The sequence below is a fragment of the Sinohyriopsis cumingii genome, chromosome 15, assembly GCF_028554795.1.
Source record: "Sinohyriopsis cumingii isolate HCF-2022 chromosome 15, ASM2855479v2, whole genome shotgun sequence".
Lineage (NCBI taxonomy): Eukaryota > Metazoa > Mollusca > Bivalvia > Unionida > Unionidae > Sinohyriopsis > Sinohyriopsis cumingii.
The window spans coordinates 30066649-30091418 of NC_142975.1; the positions used below are offsets into that span (position 1 = coordinate 30066649).

At 37.2% G+C, this 24770-nt stretch overlaps 1 protein-coding gene across 1 annotated transcript in view; it reads left to right on the forward strand.

Moving 5' to 3' along the window:
* The window catches only part of LOC149781478 (uncharacterized), a 430415-nt gene that overhangs the window by 152832 nt on the left and 252813 nt on the right, over window positions 1-24770 (forward strand). The window contains exons 17-21 of the mRNA XM_089934971.1: window positions 1585-1733; window positions 9183-9303; window positions 12208-12470; window positions 16492-16588; window positions 20248-20409. Of these exons, the coding sequence (XP_089791097.1) occupies window positions 1585-1733; window positions 9183-9303; window positions 12208-12470; window positions 16492-16588; window positions 20248-20409 (792 nt within the window). The remainder of the gene's footprint in view (window positions 1-1584; window positions 1734-9182; window positions 9304-12207; window positions 12471-16491; window positions 16589-20247; window positions 20410-24770) is intronic.

Here is a 24770-nt window from a genome sequence, read left to right on the forward strand (position 1 = left end):
ACATTATCTGCATAGAGGTAACAAGTTCAGCCAGATTCATGATCATCTAATTAGTATGCATAAATCCTGGTCATTATGAATGTTAAGATCTTAAGAGCGTAAGCATATAGTCCAAGTTTGATCCAATCAGATCAGAAATATCCACTCCATATTGGTAACAAGGATAACCAATCAGATGTAAGATTAACTCTTTAAAATATGCATCAGAGATTCTTACAGGGCATGTGATTAATGCACAGATGTCACAAAATATATATGAATTCATGTACATGGAAAGCATAGATGTACGAGAACTCTTTCAAATTAGTTCACAGTTGCACATATAATAATCATTGCAATATACAGTTTTTATTCAGCTCTGAATGTAGATAATTGGTTAGAGAACCAGTCTGTACTGTAGGTCATGGTGCACAATGGTAAGCAGAGAAGACCATTTTGGTGAGATTTGTGAATCTTAAAAAAAAGTCATCTAAAAAAGGGATCCTTTTGAACTTAATAAAACGCCGTTTCAAAAAAGAGACAGATCAAGAGGGCTTGAGAAGAATAGATAAATGTTCATGCTAAGAACATTACTTGATGCTTGATACAAGATTTCTGGTGTTGACTTTATGATTGGTCAAGTGGAAAGTTGGACATGTAGTCTAATTAAAGCACACAGTTTTTTATACAGAATTTTCGGTATCTTGTGTGTGCCAGTTTTGGTACTAATCAAATTGGATTTGGTAAATTTTGTCCCTTTGTGACAGGGCCTTAAACCAGCTGATCAAGCATAGTATGGAAAAAATGTTGTGGACTTAACACCATTTTTAAGCACATGACAGGCTTATGTACATGGCAGCCAGTATATCTGGTGGAGAAAGAAGCTAGGAAAAGCCCAGACAGAATCATCGACCCATGGGAAGCAACTAACAAGCTTTTTCACAAACCCAGATTGGTCAAGCTTGAGACTCAAACCCATGTGGAGAGAGGTGAGATGTCAGTGATCTGCTAAGGCGAGCTCTTCAGACCACTCCACCACCTGGGGCTTAGGAAAAAAATGCATTTTCTTACAATTTATTGTAAAAATTAAGTCATTTAATATGTAGATTGCACCTTTTATGCACAGGTTACACTTTTTGTCCACTTTGAATGCACTTGTACATCTCTAGGGGTTAAGGGTTGGAAGTATGAAATTTGTGCTTACACGTAATCACCTTGTTTAAAATGTGACTTTTATGTTGTTGTTTTTTTTAGGTCACTCTTTTGTCAAATGGGGTTGGGTAGGTTGAAAGACAAAATAAATAATAGGAAGAAAGTCAGACAGACAAATGGGAAAACTGTTCAGAGGCATTTAATTAAATGGATCAATCAGTAGACTGAGTTGTTATCATAATTAAAAGTTAAGGTGATGTTTTGGAACAAATTGTATAGTTAAGTGGGATCACTAAAATTATTGTACTTAGATACCATGTTCAGAAAACTCGTTTGGCATATCACTCTGAGGGTACTTTTATTTCATTTTCTGGCTTTATTTTGATTGTTTATTTCAAAGTCAGATAACTTGTTACTTGTTCTGTTTTAAACGTATCTTTCTTTCCATTTCAGGTTATAATACCAATCATTCCACTTGACAATTTCAATGATGTTGGTGTGTTTGATGAACAAATGAAACACATAAAAAAGACTTCAACAAAAATCATTTTTGTTTTTGTGAGAGCACCATTGTTATGGAAACTCATGAGAGAAGCAATAATGTAAGTTTTGTTTAATGGTAGCTTAATCATGACTAGACTGGATTTAATCTACTTTTAGAAGATTATTGTCTTAAATCAGCATTCAATTGTAACTGCACTGGTCATAGTCCAGAAGAGCTTATGGGATGGTCTTTTGTCTATCAGTCATACGTCTATTCCTTAACACACATTTGTTATCACTGTAGTAACCTCTTTTAAACTTCTTGGAAGATTGCCAGGAAGCTTTACACATGAATGCATCCCATGGTCCAGTTGGTCCTAAATAAAAATAATGCCTCTTGGAAATCCAATATGGCTGCCATAGTGGTAATTTTGAAAATATTACTATAGCTATTCCTCCTGAATGGATGGTGTTATCAATATGGGTTTCCACTGAAAGACATTTTATGCTGTCTGGTTGGTTCTGAATGAAAACTGTGCCAATCTGCTGTAGCCACCACAAAAGCCATCTTGAAAATCTTGTTACTGCTACCCCCTTCTGAACAGACAGTCATGCAGATGATGTGTTTTTACCAAGAGACCTCTTGTTCTGGCTAGTTGCTCCTAATTGAAAATGGTGCTGATCTGATATCCAGATTTTCAAATATTTTTACCTCTACTACTTCGGAACAAAACATCCAATTGCTATGTCGTTTTCACTAGAAAACTTCATAGCATGTCTGGTCTGAGAAAATGAATATTGTGTCACTTGCACATCCAGTATGGCTGCCACAGTAGCTATCTTGAGAATCTTGATATTGTTACTCTGCCTGAATGGGTGGACATACCAAGATAGGGTTTGTACTGAAAAACTTTTTATGACATGTACTTAGTCCTGAATCAAAATGGTGTTCACTAATTATGGCCACCATAGCAGCTATGCTGAGAATCATGTTATATTTACTTCTCCTTAATGGAAAGTCATATTGACATAAGATTAATGCGAGAAGGCTTCTTGTAATGACTTGTTGGTTCTGAATGAAAATGCTGTGGATCTGATATCTAATATGGCCACCTGTGACCATCATGAAAATCATCTTGTTGCTACTCCTCCTGAAGGGTTGGTGATATCAACATGGGTTTTCACTGAAGGACATCTTACAATGTCTAGTTGATTGTAACATTAAAATAGTGCTAATCTGACAACCAAAATCCAGTTGTTACTTTTCTTAAATGGAAAGGCATTATGGACATGGGGTTTTCATCAGAAGCTTATGTTATCTAATTGGCCCAAAATAAAAATATTGATATCTCTATTCCTCCCAAATAGATGGTTATATTAATATTAGGGTTGAATGAACAGACTTCATTGTTACCTAGTTGGTCCTAAATGAAAATGTTGTCAATCATACATACATGATGGCTGTCTTGAAAATCTTGCTGTCACTTTGTGGCCATTCCACACCACTGAGGGTCTCGTCCTTTTTTAAAAATGTTAATTCATTTAATTTTGTGGTCATCAATGTTATTTGGTTTTACAAAACTTGATTAATGTGAATTCATTTATTTTCATCTATATAAGGTTTTGTAGTTTTCTTCAGAAGTAATTTTTTGTCAGTGCTAATAAATAAGTGGGTTTTGGAAGGAATCCTATTTCATGTTAGGATTATATCACTCCCCCCTGCAGATGCATAGTTTGGGTGGGTATGATACTAGAGTCAGGTTAACCATCAAACCTTTTATCCACCCCACATTTGTTTACCTAACCCATTTCAGATGGGATACAATTTTAGTTGTCCTTTAAGTTTTCACACAAGACCTGTTGTATATTCACTGCATTCCATGTTCCATTTCAGATAAGTTTGCATTTAACCATGTAATATGACATTGTTTTAATGTATTCTTTTGAAAAGAAGGAAATAATGGTAAATGGTACACATGTTATATCATGCAGTGACAGCACAACTTTTTAAAGAAAATAAATCATATCAAAAAGTTAATTTTAAAAAATTAATATAAACATGAGGAGATCAAATTGGCAGACCACATGAAGAGGCAAGTGAAGGCAATGATGTGCATGCTGAATTAGTTATAAATATGGTTTACACAATCTAATATATATGGAATGGTGGACAGGTGGACCATATATACCTCTAGCTGGACTGACTAACAGGTGAACTGCATATATATATTAAAGCATAAGAAGAACTAATAGAGAGGTAGTCTCAAACTCTTTAATCAACAACTATTTAGCATTATAAAACAGTACATAAGTATACATCTTTGGCATTCCTTGGGTCTCACCCTCTACTGCATGAGGTTAGTTGTGGTAAGATGGTAGAGAAGCATGCAGTAACTATGAGGCAGAATTGCCAGTCTGAGTGATGTCAGGGCCAAATGGCCAACATGCCCTATCTATGAGGCAGAATTGCCAGTCTGACTGATGTCAGGGCCAAATGGCCAACATGCCCTATCTATGAGGCAGAAATGCCAGTATGACTGATGTCCAGGCCGAATTGCAGATGTTTTGAGGTGGACTCGCCAGTATGACTGACTGACATAACTGTTAAGGCAGAATTGCCACTGTATTAATGCAGAGTCGCCACAACTTGTTGTGTCTGTAAGTCAAGTGGATTGGGGACAGAATGTCCAAACGACGCTGCATGCCAAGAATGGAACTGCAGTAGTATGCAACAGAGAGCCCCAGGGGATGGATAAATATGGACAAGAAGTACCTGCAGTTCTGTTAACACATTAACCCCTGGAGGTTTTTGTCAGTTTTGCCTGAAAATGGAGTAGGAAACACATTTTGAAAACTATTTCTGAATAGGCTCGAAAACACCAAATCCCTGGTCATCTTTCAGTAACATAGTGCCTAGTGGTGTTAGAAACATAGATTTTCGTTGTCTATTTGACCCACACATGAGCAGAAGGGTAAAAGTTGGCCTCTTTTTTCATTTTTCTTTTTTTTTTTGTTTTTTTTGCTAAACGGAGCCATTATTTTTGTATGGAGACCACTCTTTATTCCAAATGCCCATCTTATCCTACTTTTTGCAAAGGCTCTTCTGTCTGTTTGCAGTTTATACCGATTTGCCTTAGATCTGAGACCAAAAAGTCTAAAATCCGGACAAAAATCAGATTCCGACCATGGGCGAATTTTGGGTTAAAAAACGTCGGGTCCAAAAAATGAGGTTTTTCTATCTGTATTTTGTAGTGCAACTAGATATTCCAAATTATTTGGTATCATTGTAGAGCTACATCTGTCTACCTTTCTATAATACTACCCACTTTAGTGTATCGTGCATGACATTGACGCTACAGAGCTCGGCAGTAGGCTACTACCTCCTGCCCCACAAAGTCGTCGCGAGGGGTTAATGTGTTAAAATAAGCATGAAAAGCACAATCAATATAAGCAATTATGTATATGAAAATGAATTGTTGCCATACTAAGAATTATACAACTGTGAATCATCATAAATGGATAATACTGCAAGAACCAGTGCCAAGTTATCACTGTTCCGGGATCCATGCCTGCACACAATGTTATGGTGATACCAAGACTAAAATCACATTATATCTAGAGTGGAGTTGTAAGCTAGTCTGTGATGAAGAATCTATACGAAAGTCATATATCACGAAACTAAGACAACTAAACATGTATGTTCAACACTGCAATGTTCACGGCTTGTTCCCCGTTTGGGGTTGATGTATAAATAAAGTAAAGATTTCACAAACCGCCACAAAATCTAATCCGCAGACACGCATATGGTTCATGTAGTTCAATAATTAAGTCAGATGCATATAACAGATTGCAGTGCACATTCAGTAAACTGGTTGAACTAGAAACCAACTAGATACACCAAACAACATTAGTAAACACAGTGCTTAAACGCCACCCAGTGCCAATGAATTTGATGATCCTGTTCCACAGAACACATTGAACACACTACCGGTGCGAAACACACCTCACTGAGTGACTGAATCTGATGATCACACACTGCGTAGAAAACTGAAGAGAAAAAAAAAACAAAAAAAAACAATGCGCAATGAAACACTTAGTACAATACACACAATCTGCTTACTCGCTTCTCAGAAATAACTCCATGTAAAGAATCTGAATGATCACCTCTGAAAGAATACACTGACACACAGGAACTAGCCTTGATTAGAACACACATACTTCCATCAGATGCACTTTATCCCGGAGCAAGGTGTAGTTGAAACTGCTCCTATGGCGTTACTTCATCTATGAATGGGTAGATCCACACATGGCCTGCTGTGCTCACAGAATGGCATCATTCAAGGTCCTGATATAACGTAAATAAGAGTCGGAAGTCCAACGGCCTAGCGTTTTAACAAGGTGGTCCTTGATCCCATTAGAATTATCCACAGCGATAATAAAGTCACTGATATGCAAGTACTCCATATCCATAGTTGACGTAACTGTAAATTTGCTACAATGTTGTTGTTGTAGGGTTTAATGCCATTTATCAGCAGAAGTTAGGCTATACATGGCAGCCAGTATTAATGGTGGAGGAAGAACCTGGGAAAACCCTGGAAAGAACCACCGACCCACGAGAAGCTACTGGCAAGCTTTCTCACATGCCCACATTGGCTGAATCCGAGACTCGAACCCACGCAGACAGAGGTGAGATGGCGACTTGGGGCCCCCGCTACAATGTAAGAAGGCAAAGAAAGCTAATGAAGATGCAGCAAGCAGCATGCATCTACCCAAGGACTAAAGAAACCTTTTTGAAGCAAGGTGCACATGCGTGCCAATATATTGAAGGTGATGGGTAACCTTGAGTTAGGTCCATTATTCTGCAATTTCTTCACACCCCGCAATGCCATTCACAATCTAGGACAGCATGAATATGAATGGCCATCAAGGGGGTGATGTATGCCACGTTTGACACAGAAATACTTCACACCACACAAATACCCCTTGATAGATGCATATCGAATACCAGTACTCTTGAAGCAATATGCCACAAAAGCAACAAGGGCATCCTCATCAATTGGTCCTGAAGGTTGATTACACCTATGATCCCAGCGACCCAACATGACCAAAAAATGACTGAAGGTTTTCGAACCCGATAAATAGACTGATTGCATCCGTGGGCTATGTGCTGCTTGTAGTAATCTGTCCACAGTTTTGTTTAGTAGAAAATCGGTTCCTCTAAGACTGGGCATGGGGTGAGGAGTTTTTTCTGCAGTTGGAGCCAGATGCCAGAATTTTTCCATCTGAAAACGAGAGAGCATCTGCAATAAGATTATCTTTCCCTGGGACATATTCAGATTGAATTTCACAACAATATTGTGCTGATATCCAAGTTAAACACCCGAACAATTTCATTATCATGGGAGACTTAGAACGACGCTTTATAATTATCTCGACTGTACTGATATTGTCACAATGGAACAACATTTGTTTTCTCTACCACATATGGCCCCATATATGGGCTGCAACTACAATGGGGTAAATTTCCATCAGGGCCATAGACAACTTGTCTGTGCCTAATACATCCAGATTATCTGGTCACGATCCTTGGAACCATCTGCTTTGGAAAAAAAACCCAAATCCGAGAGTTGATGCTGCAAAAGTAAAGAACTCAAAATCTGTAGCAACAGTAATATTAGAATCCAAGAAAAAAGAAACTCCATTCCATTGAGCCATAAAATCACTCTACATCTTTAGATCCAGTCTATATTCGCTATTTATTTTTGCAAGATAATTCAGTGGTGGTTGTTGACAAGGATATTAGATATGATGTGAAAGATTGACCAGGGGCCATCACTTGACATGCATAATGTATATGGCCCAACAGACTCAGCAATTCCCTCTTCGTACAAAATATCCTTTGCTGGAATGTTTTTAGCAGTGCAGCTAATCTGCTCACCTTATCTTGTGGCAATATAGATTCCATTTGTTCTCAGTCTAGAATTATACCCAAGTATTCCATGACTGGTGATGGTCCTAAAGTCTTGTGGGAAGCAATTGGAATAGATAATTTATTGAAAATCAGTGTGATTAATGCCATTGTTCTTTCAGCTGGAAAACCAGGCTCATTAACGGACAAAAAATCATCCAGTAAATGCAAAAAAATGTGTTATACCATAATTATGTTGAGCTATTCGCGAAATTGCTCCGGATAGTGTATCGAAAATCTTAGGACTACTTTTATTACCAAACACTAACTTGGTGTAGAAATAATATTGTTTCCTCCACATGACACCATACAGAGGCCACAATGTTGGGAGTATGGGAATTAGCTTGAATGCATCTGTAATATCTGTCTTACACATATTAGCACCCATTCCTAACTGCACCAAAATGTGAATATCATCATCTATTTTTACGTAGGAGAGAGAAAAATCCTCTTTGCTGATTAAGGCATTGATACTTTCATGCTCAAGTGAACTGTGAGGTGCCGACAAATCTACTATAAGTCTGTACTTGCCAGAATATTTGCTTTGTACTACGACCAGGGGGCTAATCCAGAATGCAGGAAATGGTGGACTTTCAAAAGGGTCTATTAGGTAATTCTTGGAGAGCTCGTACTCAAGTAATACGTCAACCATATCAGGTTGTGATGTCGCAGATATCAAATTTTTACACACAAATGAATAAGAAGGCTGATGAGAAAGTTATTTATGAAAACCATAGCAGAGACCATTTATAAGATAATCCACAAATTCTTTATCAGGATGGTGTTGCAATTCTTCTTGCAATCTAGTGATGTTGATTGGTGTGGTTGTCCGAAATGTTACCACTATATCCTGATTAAGTCATTGCGGTTTTGTAGGTGGCAGTACCTTTTTAGTCATCAGGTCGCACTTGAGCTGTGAATGAGTTTTTTTGCAAGTCAAGCACACGTGCGCATTACTACAATTTGCTCGGAAACAGCCGTTTGTTCCATTGAAATTATTACATATTTCTTTCCCTAAGTGTAATATCCTTCTCTGGCTTTGTCTATCTACTGTAATCTGTCTATTCACTGATGGGCCTTGTTTTGGTTGACTAATTGCTGTCTGTGGAGCAAGGTGACAGAAGTCTGAATCATGAGCAAAACTCTGGCAGTGCTGATGTGGAACAACCTTGTAAGCAGATAAGACATGTTTGGAGCTTGGGGTCGATTCTACTCCAATCTACTTTTATATTCATAAAGCTGCAGTAAATGGCTGCTTTTCACGCAAATTCTTTGTGGTACTCATAAAAAGCTGGGCTTCCTTTTGTAAGGGCGTGCATTTTTATCATCTCTTTCTGATAGAGATCCAATTCTTGAGCTCTGGAAGTGAAGACATCGCACATAATCACCTTGTACCGACTAAATGCCAGTATGAACTCGCTAACAGACAAGTTATCGGAAAGCCTATTATCGCAGACTTGTGTAAAATTTGACCTGGAAGCTTTCCCACCAACTTCATACCCCACTGACCTGACTGAATGGATGTTTGCTCTTCAGATTCATGTGGCATTAGAAGTAAAGATAAATTTATGTATTTACCTGCAATAATCTCCTTTCACAGTTGTAAGCTGACGGGGTCAATATCCGGAAGGGTAGAGATATGCACGCCATGGTCAGAAAAATCGGTGACAGCCACAGCGTTACCAGACCTGGTTTCTGTGGCTGACATCACTGTGGTGTGGGTACAGACTGTGGTTGATTATTCTCTGTGGTTCTAGGAGCACCACCTACCATGGACATAGAACAAGGTATTCCTATTGCTCGCGGCTGTGCACTACATTGACTAGTTCTCGATGCCAGGTGCAAGGATGAATGTAAGGGATTAGCTGCATTGGTAGATTGCCACAGGCTTGCTACTGGCAGAAATACTAAGCCCAGTCTTGTCCGGGTAAGTGGGCAAATGTGTGGGTACTGATGTCATCCCAAGCTGCTGCAAACCCTCCCTTCCGGGGGGGGTCATAATCCAGCGGCTTAACATCTCGTACTTGGCCACCATCTTGAATTAGTTTCAAATTTTCCTCATAAATCTGCACAAGTTGAGCCTTCTTTAAAGAAGCCGGCACAATAATGTTAATTTCACATAAGTTTTCCCACCGACCAATTTTTTTGGTGACTGAGCATCCCAGTGTTGTCTGTTTTTTGCTGCTCTACAACCGCGGTACCCACGAGAAGACGAAAGCTGGTGTGATTTATCCATGATATACAAGAAGTCAGCAATTGCCCACCAAACAATGGGGTGATTAACATGAAGCAAAACAATTTTTTTTATAAAAAAGGCAATTGGCCAGCAGAACAAAAGGGGTTGTGAAGCAGATGGTGCTACATGACAACCAGTTAAAAGAATCAGGCAAATTGTCATAATGTAAATCAGAAGAATCCAGATGTTAGCATCACACCTCGAAATTCAAAACTATATCAACATATATCTAGTATAGGCAATAAATGAGTCCTGGCAGACTGTCAAGTTCCAATAGCAAACAACTCAGAATAGAATATAATATGAAAACAAAAATAGACCAGTCTCGATGCTGATCACTTGTAAAGTGAATGACTGCTATCAGCTACCTCAGCACAGCAGACTCTTGTCTCTCATTGGCTGATCACTACTCCAACTTAATGTGGATGTCCACTGAACTGACCTTGAGCTGACCCACATCACGGGCCCTAGCTGGACTTCATCCTTTGTGTAAACATCATTTAATTACATTAAACACCTATCAATTTCTGAGTCAATAAATATCGATTAGCTAACTGCCATCCACTCAGTTCCTTATAATGTAATCAAAATCAAGATACCCAAAATATAAATTTACCCCCCCCCCCAAACTGCATACATTTTCATCAAAATTGGCATTCAAATCACTGCCATTACTTGCCTCTTCAGTACTGTCTGCCATTTTTATCAATGAATATTAAAATTTAGTTTCTAAATGATATTTTCTGCTAACCTTATATCATCATCTTTGCTTCTTTTGTCAAAGTCAAGATCACAATCAACACTGCTAAAACATCAATTCCTCCCACAAAATTGTCCATATTAATGTTGGCATCCACAACACTCTCATCAATTGTTACTTCATTACAGTTTGCCCAGTTGATCTCGGCTCATTAATACTCATGTTTGAAATTTAATTTTCAAATATCCACCTTTTATCAACTCAGTTCATTTTGAAGAAGTAAAAATATTGATCCCACTGCCTAAAATGACACTTGTCCTTGTGATATTTTCTGTATTTTTAACTAATTGTCAGCCATTTTGATGTCTGTATTTTAAAACATTTTTAATCAAATATTTATGCATTTCTTTTGTTATTTTAATTTTGCTGTCACTGCATGATATAGCTTTTGTGTACCTTCCTCATTTATTTCCTTTTTTTTCTGAAAGAATCGACACAAAGTAATGATGTATTATATTGGTTTAATGCACAATTATTTGAAAAGGCAAAAAACAATTAGTGAATATATGACCAGAATTATATCCTGTATGAAAAGGTAAAGAACGATTTAAATTGTATCCAGTAGAAAAGGGCTATTAGGCTATTAACTTGCTATTACACCTCTCCCTTGATAACTTGCACACAATGGGGTCACGTAGACAGCACTATAAGCGAAGGCACGAGTTTGCGAAGGAGCTCTAAAAATTGAAAAAATACACTTAGGCATAGAGAAAACCTGAGGGGGGTATAGGAAACTGGGCTGTTTAATAACTGAATCCTCATTTTACAATCATGTCAATATTAATTGTTAATGACATGCTTTTTCTAATGAAGTTGTTTATTATTCTGAATAAATAACATTTATTTTAAAAATGTCCAGCATGTGTAAGATTGTTTAAACTGGTTTCAACAACCATCACGTGTATGTGAAAACATGTCTATTTTGTCAGAACTTTTTGTTTTATTGATAGTCTGGTTCCCGGAGTGATATTTAATGGTATTTAATAGTATACTGTCGAGTTGTGAGTCAGTGTAGCAGTTATTTAGAGCAGATGAGGACATTCATATAAAAATCTATTTAATAGTATAATCAGTGTGGTTTTATATAAATGTAATGCCAGGCTCCAAGAATGCACAATCGCTGGAAATTTAAATATTCTCCTGAAATATATTTTCTCTGATTGTGTGACATTTGTATCAGTAAAAAAGGAATAATTGCTTTGTAGTATGTGTGCATGTTGTACTTGAAGAAAGCCAACATGTGATGTTAATCAATTAAACTTCACAATTACATTGTTAATCAGATAACTATGATAGACCCTCAAACTTATTGACTTGAAAAAGAATTGGAGTAACATCTATGACACTAAGCTGCTTGTGAAAAGTGGTTTCAGATGCTTTAGCAGACTTTCTTTGGCAACAACCATTGGCCTAGTTGTGACGGGAAACCACAATGGCAGTCTGTTACTGGAATACAAATTGAAATGGTTGGAACCATACCAGTAGCAACTGAAGTTGTATTATTATTTATCGTGTGCTTTCAATGCTCTGCCATTTAATAGCATCATCATCAGCAAGGTGCAGAGCCTGCAGTCCACCAAGGAACAATGTCAGTGGACAGTTGTTCACAATGTGAGACATGGTATGTAGAGCACCACAGCTCCAGGAAGAGTCAGTGGTCTGGTCCCATCAGACAAGGTTGACTACACAGCTAATCTGTCCTGTCCAGAAACAGTTCAGCTTGGTGCACATGTGTCGTGGAAGGTTGAAGCCAGGAGGGCAGACAGATGGCTCAGCTTTGAAGACCATTCATCACTCCATGTCGAAACAGCTGTCATATCCTCCGTCAACAGACCCAACCAGATTGGATGTCTCAAAGCCAAGCAGACTGCTGGATGTGTGGTGATGTCTATGTACAGTGGAAGTTTCTTACTGCTGAGTACCAGCAGCCATGGTAATCAGGTAGAACGTAGATTATGCACATTGTGTTGAGCTGTACATCAGTTAGCTTGGTATAGGATGATTGAGCCCAGTCAGAAGCACAGTACTCAGCTGTTGAATAACAGAAGGCCAATGTTGAAGTCTTGAGTACTCAGTTTGCTGCCATTTTTTTCAGGGTTGTAGAATGCCAGTGATTTGTCCTGTTCACACCAAGGTATGTTGGTGTTGTGTCGTGTTTTGTGTGCTGCTCAGTGAGGAGGATGTGCTGTGACTGGTGCTGATAAAATAATTTTATAATGACTGCATTCATGAATACCTGTTTATTCAGAAATTCTTGTGGCAGCACAAAGCAGTCTCAATACAATTAGTAAACTGTACTTGGTGGCTATTGTGGATAAAATAGTCAGCATGGTGATGCTTGGGACTTTTGGCTGAAATAGAAAGCCATTAATGACTTCAGGCAGGAATCTAGGCATTAGCAACACAAAACAGGTGATTGATGGAGGTGTCAAAATTTTGGGAAATTTCTACTGGGTGCCCATCTGTCCTAACGATCGCTTACCTGGATGGCTGATCAAAGGGAAATTGTATTAAATGTGAACCTGAACTGCTTTGTTGTAGGTTGACACATGCCAACCCACAAGAGAGGTATAAACCTAATTACTAATATAAGTGGCAAAATAGCATAATCTGATCATAAAAAAGCAATTTATATATTCATGCCAAAATTTCAGAAAACTATGAAAAACGTGTATTTAATTTTGCTACTTACCTAGGTCAGCTAAATTCATGTTGATTAGTAGTTAGTACAGGAGTATAGACACAAAGAAATTGATAAATTATTTATGTATAACACTCTCTTTAACTAGTCTACACTTCTACATTAACTTTTGCAAATAGACATAAAGTCCACAAATGATGATTGTTATATTATCCTCGACCTGCTATGGTTCATCCATTAATGACGGTCAAGTATGTTGTATTATCCTCGACCTGCTATGGTTCATCCCTTAATGATGGTCAAGTATGTTGTATTATCCTTGACCTGCTATGGTTCATCCCTTAATGACGGTCAAGTACAACATGTTTTTAAGCTTAACAGAATTCCTTCTCTAACATTTTTCAGTCATGTAATGTCCATCAGTCACATCAATGCATCTGTTTGTTTTTGTTTTTTTAATGATATCTGATGCCATTTATTTTTAATTTAGATTGGTCAGCTGCATATGTAGTATCAAAAGAAAATGGATCTAGGAAAATTGGCTTCTCATTCAACTGTTTCATGTAAGATTGATGCAAAATTACATTTACACATGTGCTGAATTTTTACTAGATTTTTTCTCCAATGTTATTAAAAAAACAAAGAAATTTTCCCCTTATATTTAAATATTTCAGAGAAAAATTTCATTCTGTATAGTTGTTCATTTTGTTCATTTTCTTCTAGCATGGTATAAGAAGTGCATGTTAAGGTAACCAAGTATTTTTGTTGCCTTTCTGTAACAAAAAATGTCTTGGATTTCCTGCTAATAAAAAAGTCCATTAAACAAATGTGACCAGCGGCTCTGACTTGAACAGCTAACACTCACTCCAAGGCAAAACAAACTTGAGGCAAAAATGGCATTCGTTAAACTGAACATTTCTATTGTGCTTTCTTTTGATTGAATTGTAGTACATATTCAAATTGTTATTTCATTGAATATTTCTTAATCAGTACTTACTGTTGCCATTGGTGAAAGGTATTGACTCAGTTAATGTCATCTGGATCTCAGAACAAGTGTGTTTAATTCATGAGAAAAATGGCACTCGAACCATGGACGGGCACAAAGTTAGGACAGTCTATTTTGAAATATCATCATTGATTCTTAAATAGGTCATTCTAGAAAGGATTGTATTATTGTATTATTATATAGTGTATGTATGACAATTAAATTGTAAGCAACCATATGAGCCCCTGTGATGATGAATAGATGTACACACAACACAAGCCTCCAACTGTAATTGTTATTCTGTGTCTCAGTCTGAACTTGGGGATTCTGTTGTTGTTTTTTTTATGGGAACCTGGTTGTTTATTTTATTTCCCGAGTTATTATGAGCAGGCTGGTAATGCAGTACCAAGGTTGGCATTTTTAGTGATTGATTGACAGGCAGTGAAAATTGAGTAACTGTTTAGCAGTGTATATCAATCGATACTGGCTGATGATAGTGATTAAGGCAGTTGATTTTTAAGGTTATACATTATATGGATAATTGGATGTGAGAAAGTGTTTATAAAGATACCAGTGAGTGACTTTGATCCTGAAAATAGTGTTAAATATGTATCAGATGTACATTCTTAATGGACAAAAATGGTGTTCCGGTCACACCCACCCACACATCTCAGTGGTATTTTTAAATTAAATACAGAAAGGGCAGAATAAGAAACTGAATTTAACTACCAACAGATTAAATATACACGGCAGTTTTCCTTTATTTCCTCAAAAAATGTAAGATCTTTTGCTACAAAACCATAGAACTCCATAAGGCCCACACAAATGATGTGTCAGCTGACTATGCCTGTTTTTTGTAACTGACCCTAACACCCCCACCCCCCAGTAAAAAACAAAGTTCCCAGAATCGATTTGTACATCTAATTGAGCTGGTTTCACATGTGCATGAAATGCTTATGGAAGTACAATTCTTACATACTAATCATTGTAATAAATATGTAATATTTAAAAAAAAAGAAAATGATCCTTACTTGATCTACCCTAATTTTATAAACAGTCCAATAGGAATCAGACATATTGGGAGGTGGGGGCTTAAGGGTTAAAATAAATTTAATAAATAAGAATCTAAAAGTGAAATAAGGTGATAAAGATAATTATTTGAACTAAATATGTCTGTATGCACAAGCAGACCATGGCATTAATAAATTTACAACCCTAATACAGCATTATGGAATGGCATAGTATATTCCCCTCAAACAGCCGACTGTGAAAGGGGGTTCTGTCGAGCAAATACAATATTGATACACAGGTAAGGAATAGATGAAGCTCTGAAAAAAATTGACAGATTAATACTTAGGCAACATCTTTAAAAAAATTTGATTTTAATACGGCTCTAACAAGAGTTGAGCATGAAGAAAGAGAGATGGATATTGAAATGCTAGCTAAATATTGAAATATGGCCATTTCCTCCTCGCCCTCCTTTTGTTCTACTCCCCCTTATGTTTGTAACAAGGCAGAGCTTCCTCTTTTAGATATAATCCTGGCAGCATCTCTGCAGTAAGCCTTATAGTCCAAAAAATCCATTGTGATAATGCTCCATGATGTATGGGGCATGTGGCTGTTTTGTCCACATGTACAGTCTCCACTGTCTGATTCTGTCTCTATGCCCAATTGACTGGACAATGATGATAATTCAGTATCACTTCAAACAAAATTAAAACCAATGTTATGAATTTCATCCTTTGAAAAATCTGATTATTCCAATTGTGGATCACTAGCAGAACCCATCATCAATAACTATCACATGTATTACTTATTACATTGAACAGATTCCAGAAAAACTTCCTATTAGTAACCATATTTAGTATATGATATCTTTCAAGGCAAGAATCATCATATCTTTGTTCATTTTAAATGTCCTTTTTACCACCAATTATTGACAAAAGATATCACTGTTGACATTAACATAACAGAGAGGATCTGTCTTCTCTGATATCTAGTGTGCTTAACCAGCAAGCAGGTATATCCACAGTGGAAATTAAGTGTTTTTCTGAACAAGTGGATTTAGCAGTTGCTGCAGAGGCAAGTCACGTGTATATTGTTGGGAGAAAGAGTTGATTATCCATCTTCACGGTTGAAATATATGCAGAACTTGCAACTTAAACATGCCAATTGTTATGTTCAGGTTAATAGGTTCTGTACTGTTGAGAAAATTGTTTAAGAGATGAGAAAACTGAAAATCATTGAAAAGAAGTAAGCTTTTAATGACCTAACTTTATATTTTTAGATATGGAATAGCACCAATGCATGGCTATCAGTGGGGAACTGCTGGAGACATTGTATGGCAAATACCCTTTGCTAATGAACATCCACTGTGTCGTCAGGTGAGTTCTTGTGCCTTCTAGTTTAATAGCAGCAATTACTTGTCCAGCCGCTCTTGCGTAGCTAACCATTTGTCATGTGCTGAAAAGTTACTATCCATTTGGTATGAATACCTCCTCGCACAGAGTGGAAAAAAAGAAAAGTCAGTATGACCTTTTGCACGCCACACTGGATGTCACATGGTCATGTGCAGGAAGTAGATATTACCTGCAATACTATGTAGATATCTGCCAAAATGATCACCAGAGAAATTATGCCTGTAGCAACTTACCCCAAATAAGTGGTTTTATGCAGTTTTCACTTAGCCTCTCTGTTGCAGCTGTCTGTTCCATTTTAAAAGAAACCTTATCATATCCTTTTTCCTTTTATAACTTAAAGGGCTTCTGAAGCTACCTTGTGTTCTATCTGGTGAAGCTCCTCCAAAAGGAGGGTTTAGGCATTCAAGAAGTCAATTGACTTCCCCATTTAGGGAGATGATGTACATTTCCATTGTTGATTTTTTTGGGTTCTTTTTTAAGACCGAAAGATGTTCAGTATCGACAATCAAGGGCTATCAAGCTGCCGTCTCCAACACACTTAAATTATCTCAGGGCATGGAATCATTTCCGATTTGCACCTTGCCAATCTAAATAAATATTTTCAGCACCAGAGACCTGTCTCTCACCCTCTTATGCATAGATGAAATCTTTCTTGTGATTTATGGTCATTAACCAAGCCCCTTGTGCTCCGCTGAGTGAAGCTTCCTTTCAAAACCTCACACTCAGACTGTGTTCCTACTCGTTCTAGCTTCTGCAAGATGAAGTGAGATTCATGCCTTCTTTGTTGACACTGGCTGTCTCTGGTTTAGAGCAGAATGCACTGTCCCATTGACCGTTCTGGTGGCCTAGTTGTTAGAGCGTCCGTTTTGGATGTGGGAGGTCGTGGGTTTGATCCCCTGCTGAGCCATACCAAAGGCTTACAAAAATGGTACTAACAGCTGCCTCGCTTGGCAGTCAGCATTAAGAGGTTAGTGTTAGGACTGGTCGGCCTGGTATCAGGATAATGTGACTGGGTGGGACATCATGACACATGTCTGTGGCATGATGCCCTAGTGCTAGACATCATTATAAACTGTCACGCTGCAGACATCGTAGCGATATGACTGAATTTATTTAAAAGCTATGTTAAAAAATCCAAATTGCACATGCTGCCCCATTAGGGAGATTGAGCACGGCAACAGCGGGTTGTACCCTTCTCTTAGGGATGTAGAACACTGTAACAGCAGGTTACACACTTCCATTAGGGAGGTGGAGCACAGCAACCATGGGTTGTGCCCTCCCATTTTGGAAGCTGATTGCTGCAGCAGAGGGCTGCTCTCATCCATTAGTGAGGTAACACTGCAACACATTTGATGATTTTCTTTCTCATTGGGGCCAGCACAACTCAGTTTCTCTGTTTCTGATAAGTTTGACGAGAGCATCAGCCTGCTCACCTAACTAATTCAGTTATGCAGTATTGACAGGTTAAATAATTGCCGCTATTAAAATGTCGTTTTGGGGGATAAAACTAATTTTAATTATGCAATACTTACCTGCTCCTGACCTGAATCTGATTATTCTCGATATAGACCTTTTGTCATATTGCCTCTGAAACCACTTTTTTTTATAAATGCTCTGTCCGGTCCCATTCCACAATGATCCTTTGAATAAGTATTTGTTCCGTATATTATTTAATAGTTGATTGCTGTACAAGCTTTCTGATTGGTAAAAAGTTGGTACTTGCACAGTGAATCATTGTTTAACCCTTTATCTCATGCAAGCGTCTTTGGATGCCTCTAATCCATTCGCATGGAAGTGCCTTTTGATGCCTTTATTCCATTCACATGGAAGCGCTTTTTAATGCCTGCTGTAAACATCAGCCATTTTAAGTTGGATTTTCATAGTGCCACCTTCGGGGAAAACCCCCATTAGATACTACATTCATTTCTGCGAATGACGATTATGTCAGATCACATGGTCACTGTTTATGCTCTGGTCTATATCTACTATTTAAAGTAACTGGGTCGTAACCTCCACTCTCCAAAATGGCAGTCGCGGATTTTATTCAGTACGTACGAAGTTTTCACGATCAGAATCACAACTATGAAAGCTTAAATAACTTAAGTAAAGGCTCTGATATTGATCTATGCAGCAATTAGTTTTTATAAATTATAAAATTCAGATGACTTAGTGATGTAGACGCAGACGAAAAACTTGTAAATTTCAAGTATGAGAAATGGCAGCTATGGTTGGTCACGCGGTCATCAGCCATCAAAAGGCACTTCCATGCGAATGGAGTAGAGACGTCAGAAGGCACTTCCATGCGAATGGAGTAGAGGTGTCCAAAGCAGAATCTTGGGACAACTAATTTGCATATTTGGCCTAAAATTCGGCCAGAAATCCACTTAAAGTCTGCTTGAAATTTGCCTAAACTTCTTTCAGTTTATGATTTAGGCAGAAAACGCTTTTAAAAAAAAACATCTGAAATCTGCCTCAAGTCTGCCTGGAAAATTTCTGACCTGATTTCAGGCGGATTTTTTCAGACGGACATCTTAAATGGATTCTTTTTCTTCAAGCTTAATTTTATGACAACTAATTTGCATATTTTGCCTAAAATTCCGCCCTGAATCCACCTGAATTCTGCTCGAAATTAACCTAAGCTCCCTTAATATAACCAGTTATGGTTTAGGCAGAAAGTGCTTTTAAAAAAAAACGTCTGAAATCCGCCTTGGAAAATTTTGTATGGTAAAGTTGGCTGTTTAAGAAAATAGAGGCACACTTTCATTCATGTTTATCAACATAAGTCAAATAAAGGTTTTATTTGTTTAAGTAATTTGTGTAAATTTCATACTATTTTAATTCATACATTTCTGCATGTTGCCCCATACTTTTATTCCTTTTTTCAAATATAGCTCCTATATTTTCCCAGCTGTTTTTTGTTTTAACCCTACTTTATCCCTACTTGTTCTAAAAGGGATGCTGGAAAGACTGAACACGTGATATTTATATTTTGTATGCTCCTCTTCTGTTAAATTTTTTTCTCAATTTGTTTCTAAATGAACCGACTTTGATATTAGAAACCGCAAATTATTAAAGCCTTGCACTCTTTCAAGTTAGATACCTTATTATTACATGTACTTTAAAATATTCAGTGTAATTTGATTCAAATGATTGCCGACATCCAAATTTAATCACTTTGCATAAAATCTGAACAAAATAAAGGTATATTCTTATTGCAAAAATGTTTTATCTATAGTTACTGTTACAACAGTTTTACAAAACTTTACTAATTGGGCCAGATGATAAGATTTCTTTATGCAAGACTCAACTTGATCATATTCTAATTTTTCTTTAAGGAAGATTTCAATAATTTTCTAAGATTCAGTATTTCTCTGAATGTTGTGGATCATGCATTTATTGTGTAAAGAAAACAAAAAAGTTTTTTCTTCTGTAAAGTTGGGGAAAATGTAGTTATGTAGTCTTGTTCTGAACCATTGATGCTTACTAGCAACTCTTGTTATTTTTGGTGTTTTTTTGTACTTGAAGTGATTTCTCCATAAAGCATTGCCTTTTTCTTACTGGAATAATTTTTAAAAGATTTAATCCAAAGTTTATACTTTAAACCCTCGATTTTAACTTATCAGGACCCTATTTGCACGGTGGCATTCAAAGGTTTACATGCATTTGGAGACAGTTACGTTCTTAATGCTTTGAGAACTCCTGAATGGGAATCTGCCCTGACGAGACATATGAAGAAAAATCCAGCATACTATAAGGGAAACACTGCTAACCATAATGTTAATGTGGTGAGTATTCCAAAAATGGTACTGTAGTATTTATTCATTCCCTACCAAGACTATTAACTCGGGTCTGCACCAACCCTTATACCCCTTTGGCCTCCTTGACATCCCTTATAAAGGATGGAACATAGTCACTGGTAAAAGCATTTGTGCATAGCAGATGCACCTACATGACGACCCAGCATTTAGCTCACATCTAATATGCAATCACTCCAGATTCCAGTGATAGATGTCAAGGAATATAGAAATTAATATAGTTAGGCAGAAATATATACCAGCCAGAGACTAAAGTGCAATGACAGAATCTTTCATGGGGATGCATGATAAAGTGAAATTATTATATATTAAGGAAGAATATTATCATACAGTTCAGAGAATTTTTAAAAATGTGTTTCCTACCAAGATTCAAAGCCAGGTTTATGGGTTACGGCAGGACACCTTGTCTGCACTCACTAACCATTATACCCCTACCATGCACTCATCCCCACAAAAGGATGGAACACAGAGGCCATCTTGAAAATCCTGTTATAGATACTCCTTCTAAATGGATGGTCATATCAACATGGTGTTTTCACAGAAAGGCTTATGATGTCTAGTTAGTCCTAATGAAGATGTTGCTGAATTGATGTCCAATATGACCACCACATCAGCCATCTTAAAAATTGCGATACACCACTCTCTCCATAGTTCACGCCCAAATATCTTGAAAATCTGCTTATAACGCAAGGTCAGGTTGGGATGGTACTTCCTTTTGAATATTTTTTTATTTCCCTTGGTAAATTACACTATCTCTTATAGTCTCTGTTTTTCGACCCAGTTGTACACCTTAGAGGTGTGTTGCTACTCCATTTAGACCTGCCAACCCTTATTATTTTGCCCTAAGTCTAACGAAAATGACTCTTAAAATACAGACTTGCAGAATAAAAGCAAAAACTATGGAAAATTGATTGTTGCTAAAAAATCAAGATAATTGATCATATTCGTGTTTGATTTGGATCTGGGTTTCATATTTGAATTAGTGGAATTATTCAAGGAACCAGACTAACCTTACAGCAGTACATCAGACACTTTAAAATGCACATATTTTTTTTAATGCAAAGAATCTGCATGATCAACCTGTTGATTATAAAAAAATTTAAAAAAAGGGCATCCAGGAAGTGATGCATGTTGAAGACGAAAGAAAAAATAAGCCTTTTAAAACGTGGTAATAATCTGCACAGAAGAATGAAAAGAAATATTCCGATTGTTGTGAATAAAAGTAGGAAGGGACACAATTACATTTATTGGACATCGTGTGTCAATTTGAGTGTGTCTTGTGGCTGGAGATATGATTGCTGTCATGATGTGAAAAAGAAAATTTTTCCAAGAATTCGGTCAAATTGAGAGATAGCAACAAGTCATTGAACTGCATTGGGTTTGGAACTGAAGTTGTGCAATTATACTAAGTGGTAATTTCTTCATGTACTTTATAAACTTTTCAGTTGAACAAAATGTTTATCGTCACTGCATGTTTCCAATACCAAACTTTCAAATACATTTTCCATTTTTACAATTATTATAGCAGTTTATGATATTTTGTTATACTTTACTGAAAACTTTCAAACTTACACAAAAAAAACAACTGGCTTACTGGGACAGTCTCGTCAGGGTTGACAGGTCTGCTGCATTTGAACAACATGTAATACTGGCATGTTATTTTCACCAGAAGACTGTTTACCGTGATGTCTAATTGGTCTTAAATAAAAATGATGTTCACACATTCAGTATGGCTGCCACTGCTGCCATGTTAAGAAATTCTTTATTGCTACTCCTCCTGAATGGATTGTTATATCAACATGAGATTTTCAACTAGAAGACTTCATATGATGTTTGTTGGCCCTAAATGGAATTGGTGCTGCTCAGACATCCAAAATAGCCAACACAGGGTCCATCCTGAAATGGCTAAGCTGATCCCAGCATTAAAGTCAATTTTGGGCTGACCCCAGCTTCTGCACACTGTGCTAGGCTGATCCCATAATTCAAGTTTATTATGGGATGATCCCAGCTTAAGTAGACTAAGTGCTAGGCTGTTCCCAGCATATTAGTGTATTCTGGGCTGATCCCATCTTAACTAAATCTATGCTAGGCTGATCCCTGCATAAAAATGTAGTCTGGGTTGATCCCAGATTAGTGAAATTGAGCTAGGCTGATCCCAGCATGAAGAAAGTTTTCTTATTTTTCCTATTTAAACTGTAATAGAAATGTATATAAAAGGGCACTACCTTTATATTATTAGTATAGCATATGAGTATCTGATCAGGAGGGAAAACGCCATACCCTAGCCCAAGGCATAAACAATCTAAGGGCACAAACCACTATGTAGGCATATATGGGTGGTGACTGGGTTTTTGCGGGCCAGCACAAACCCAAAAGAAGTTTGATGCCAAGACTCTAAATCCATTGTATGTATCTTTGAAAAGCCAGAGAAGTGACTGATCAACAGGTACTCTACATGATCATGCAATGTTACGTAAGATTATTTTCTTCGGGATGGCTCTTTGAATTCAGCTGCCAATACCAACTCATAGGAAAAGTTCTGATCACGTCCATCACTGTGATCCCCCATCAAGTCTCATGATGACAGCAAGTAAAGAGGCTAATAATAGTCTCTTGCATCATTCCCTGTCTGACTCTCAATTCAAGGTACATGTACAACACCCCTATACAAGTGTTGTCGAATGACAAAGCCTTATAACTTGACATTACTTCAGCTTGCCAAAACAAAATTCCTCCTTAATGGTCATTATCAGACAAAGCCCATTGCAAAATACATAATATCTACCTAAAATAACTGAAGATCATCAAGTTGTGCATAAACTGCAAATAAATTATCAGTATGTTTGGTGTGTTACAAATTTTTCAAGCTCCCATCTGTAAAAGCATGCTTAAAATTAAGGTGATCAGTAGTTGCTGGCTACATTTTAAGAGTTGTCAGTACAATTCTTTAAAGTGCTTGAGAGGGCCTTGTTTTGGACTGCTGCATAAATAAACCATGATGCTTCTGCAATTCTACAGAAAATAGCAGCAGTAATTAAGAATACATACATAATCAGGCCAATTTTAGCTTGTGTTTATTTTTGCTGGGAGTGATTGCATTATGCATTCAATTTCAAAATGGGTTTTCGAAATGCTTTTAAATAGATAAAAGGGGAGTAGTTAAAGCAAACCTGGTAATATTTATCTCTTTGGATATGAAGTCTTATCTTTATGTCCTGTTGCATGACCCTCTTTGTTCTTTGAGTGTATGGTGTCTCTTCACATGAATCACTGCAGACTGTGTGACTTGGCTGGAAAACTGGCTAAATGCAAGCGGAGGAGCATTTATCGGTTGATGTCACCTTTGCTTTTTCCTTCTTTACAACTTCATTTCCTGCTTCTTTAAGTGTTTTCCTTTTCCTCAGTTTCTCCATCTCTTTTCTCTTTCTCTTTCTGGAAGCAAGATCTTCAGTGTTGAATTTACAATGGATTCATAAGCCCCCTAATGGCAAATTTCATTAGCACTGCTTCAATATCTAAAACAAATTATTTTTATAAATGTCTTGATATATACATCCTGTTTTCTGTCTATAAATTTGAATCAGTTAAAGCAAAGTGGCAGTAAAATAGTACATACACCACCTACTGTATATCTTGGGACACTCTAAGTCTTGGGACACCCTAAATTGTTTTAAAAAGTAATTTTTGACAACTTACAAATGTTGGGACACATAATTATAGCAAATGTTTTCATGTAGTATAAGTCTTGGGACACCTTCAACATTTGTTTGAAAAGTCAATAAATATATTAAATTTTCTTCTGTTTTCTTATTATTTCTACTTTATTCAAATGTGCATAATTTGATCGATAACACGAGTTGAACATTAACGAGTTGCTGTAAACATTTACAACAGTAACCTATCCCTTTTCTCTTCAGTATATTATTGTTTGTGTAAGCATTATTGCATTAGAATATTATATCAATGCACCAGTAATGATGTTTTTATTTTCCTTGAAAATGTAAATACCTAACTCGTTAAAACTATGCTCCCATTATGACAAACATGAACAACAATAGCGTTTGGTTCAACGCTTGCATTTAATTAGCATGTTTACATCACAATATCACCGCATATTGTTTACATCACAATATCACCAGCTGCGTGGAGAGGGGGGATCTGCTGCATGGACAACAGCTGATTCTCCATACCACCATGCTCAGGCTTCATAGCTCCACTGGAGAGGACACTCCAGCGTAGTTGTATGGCGTCGGCACAACACGAGAAGTAGCAGTTTACGGGTTCTAAGTCAAAGCTCGATTGGCGTAGAGCTTGGCGCCAGGGGTTACTTC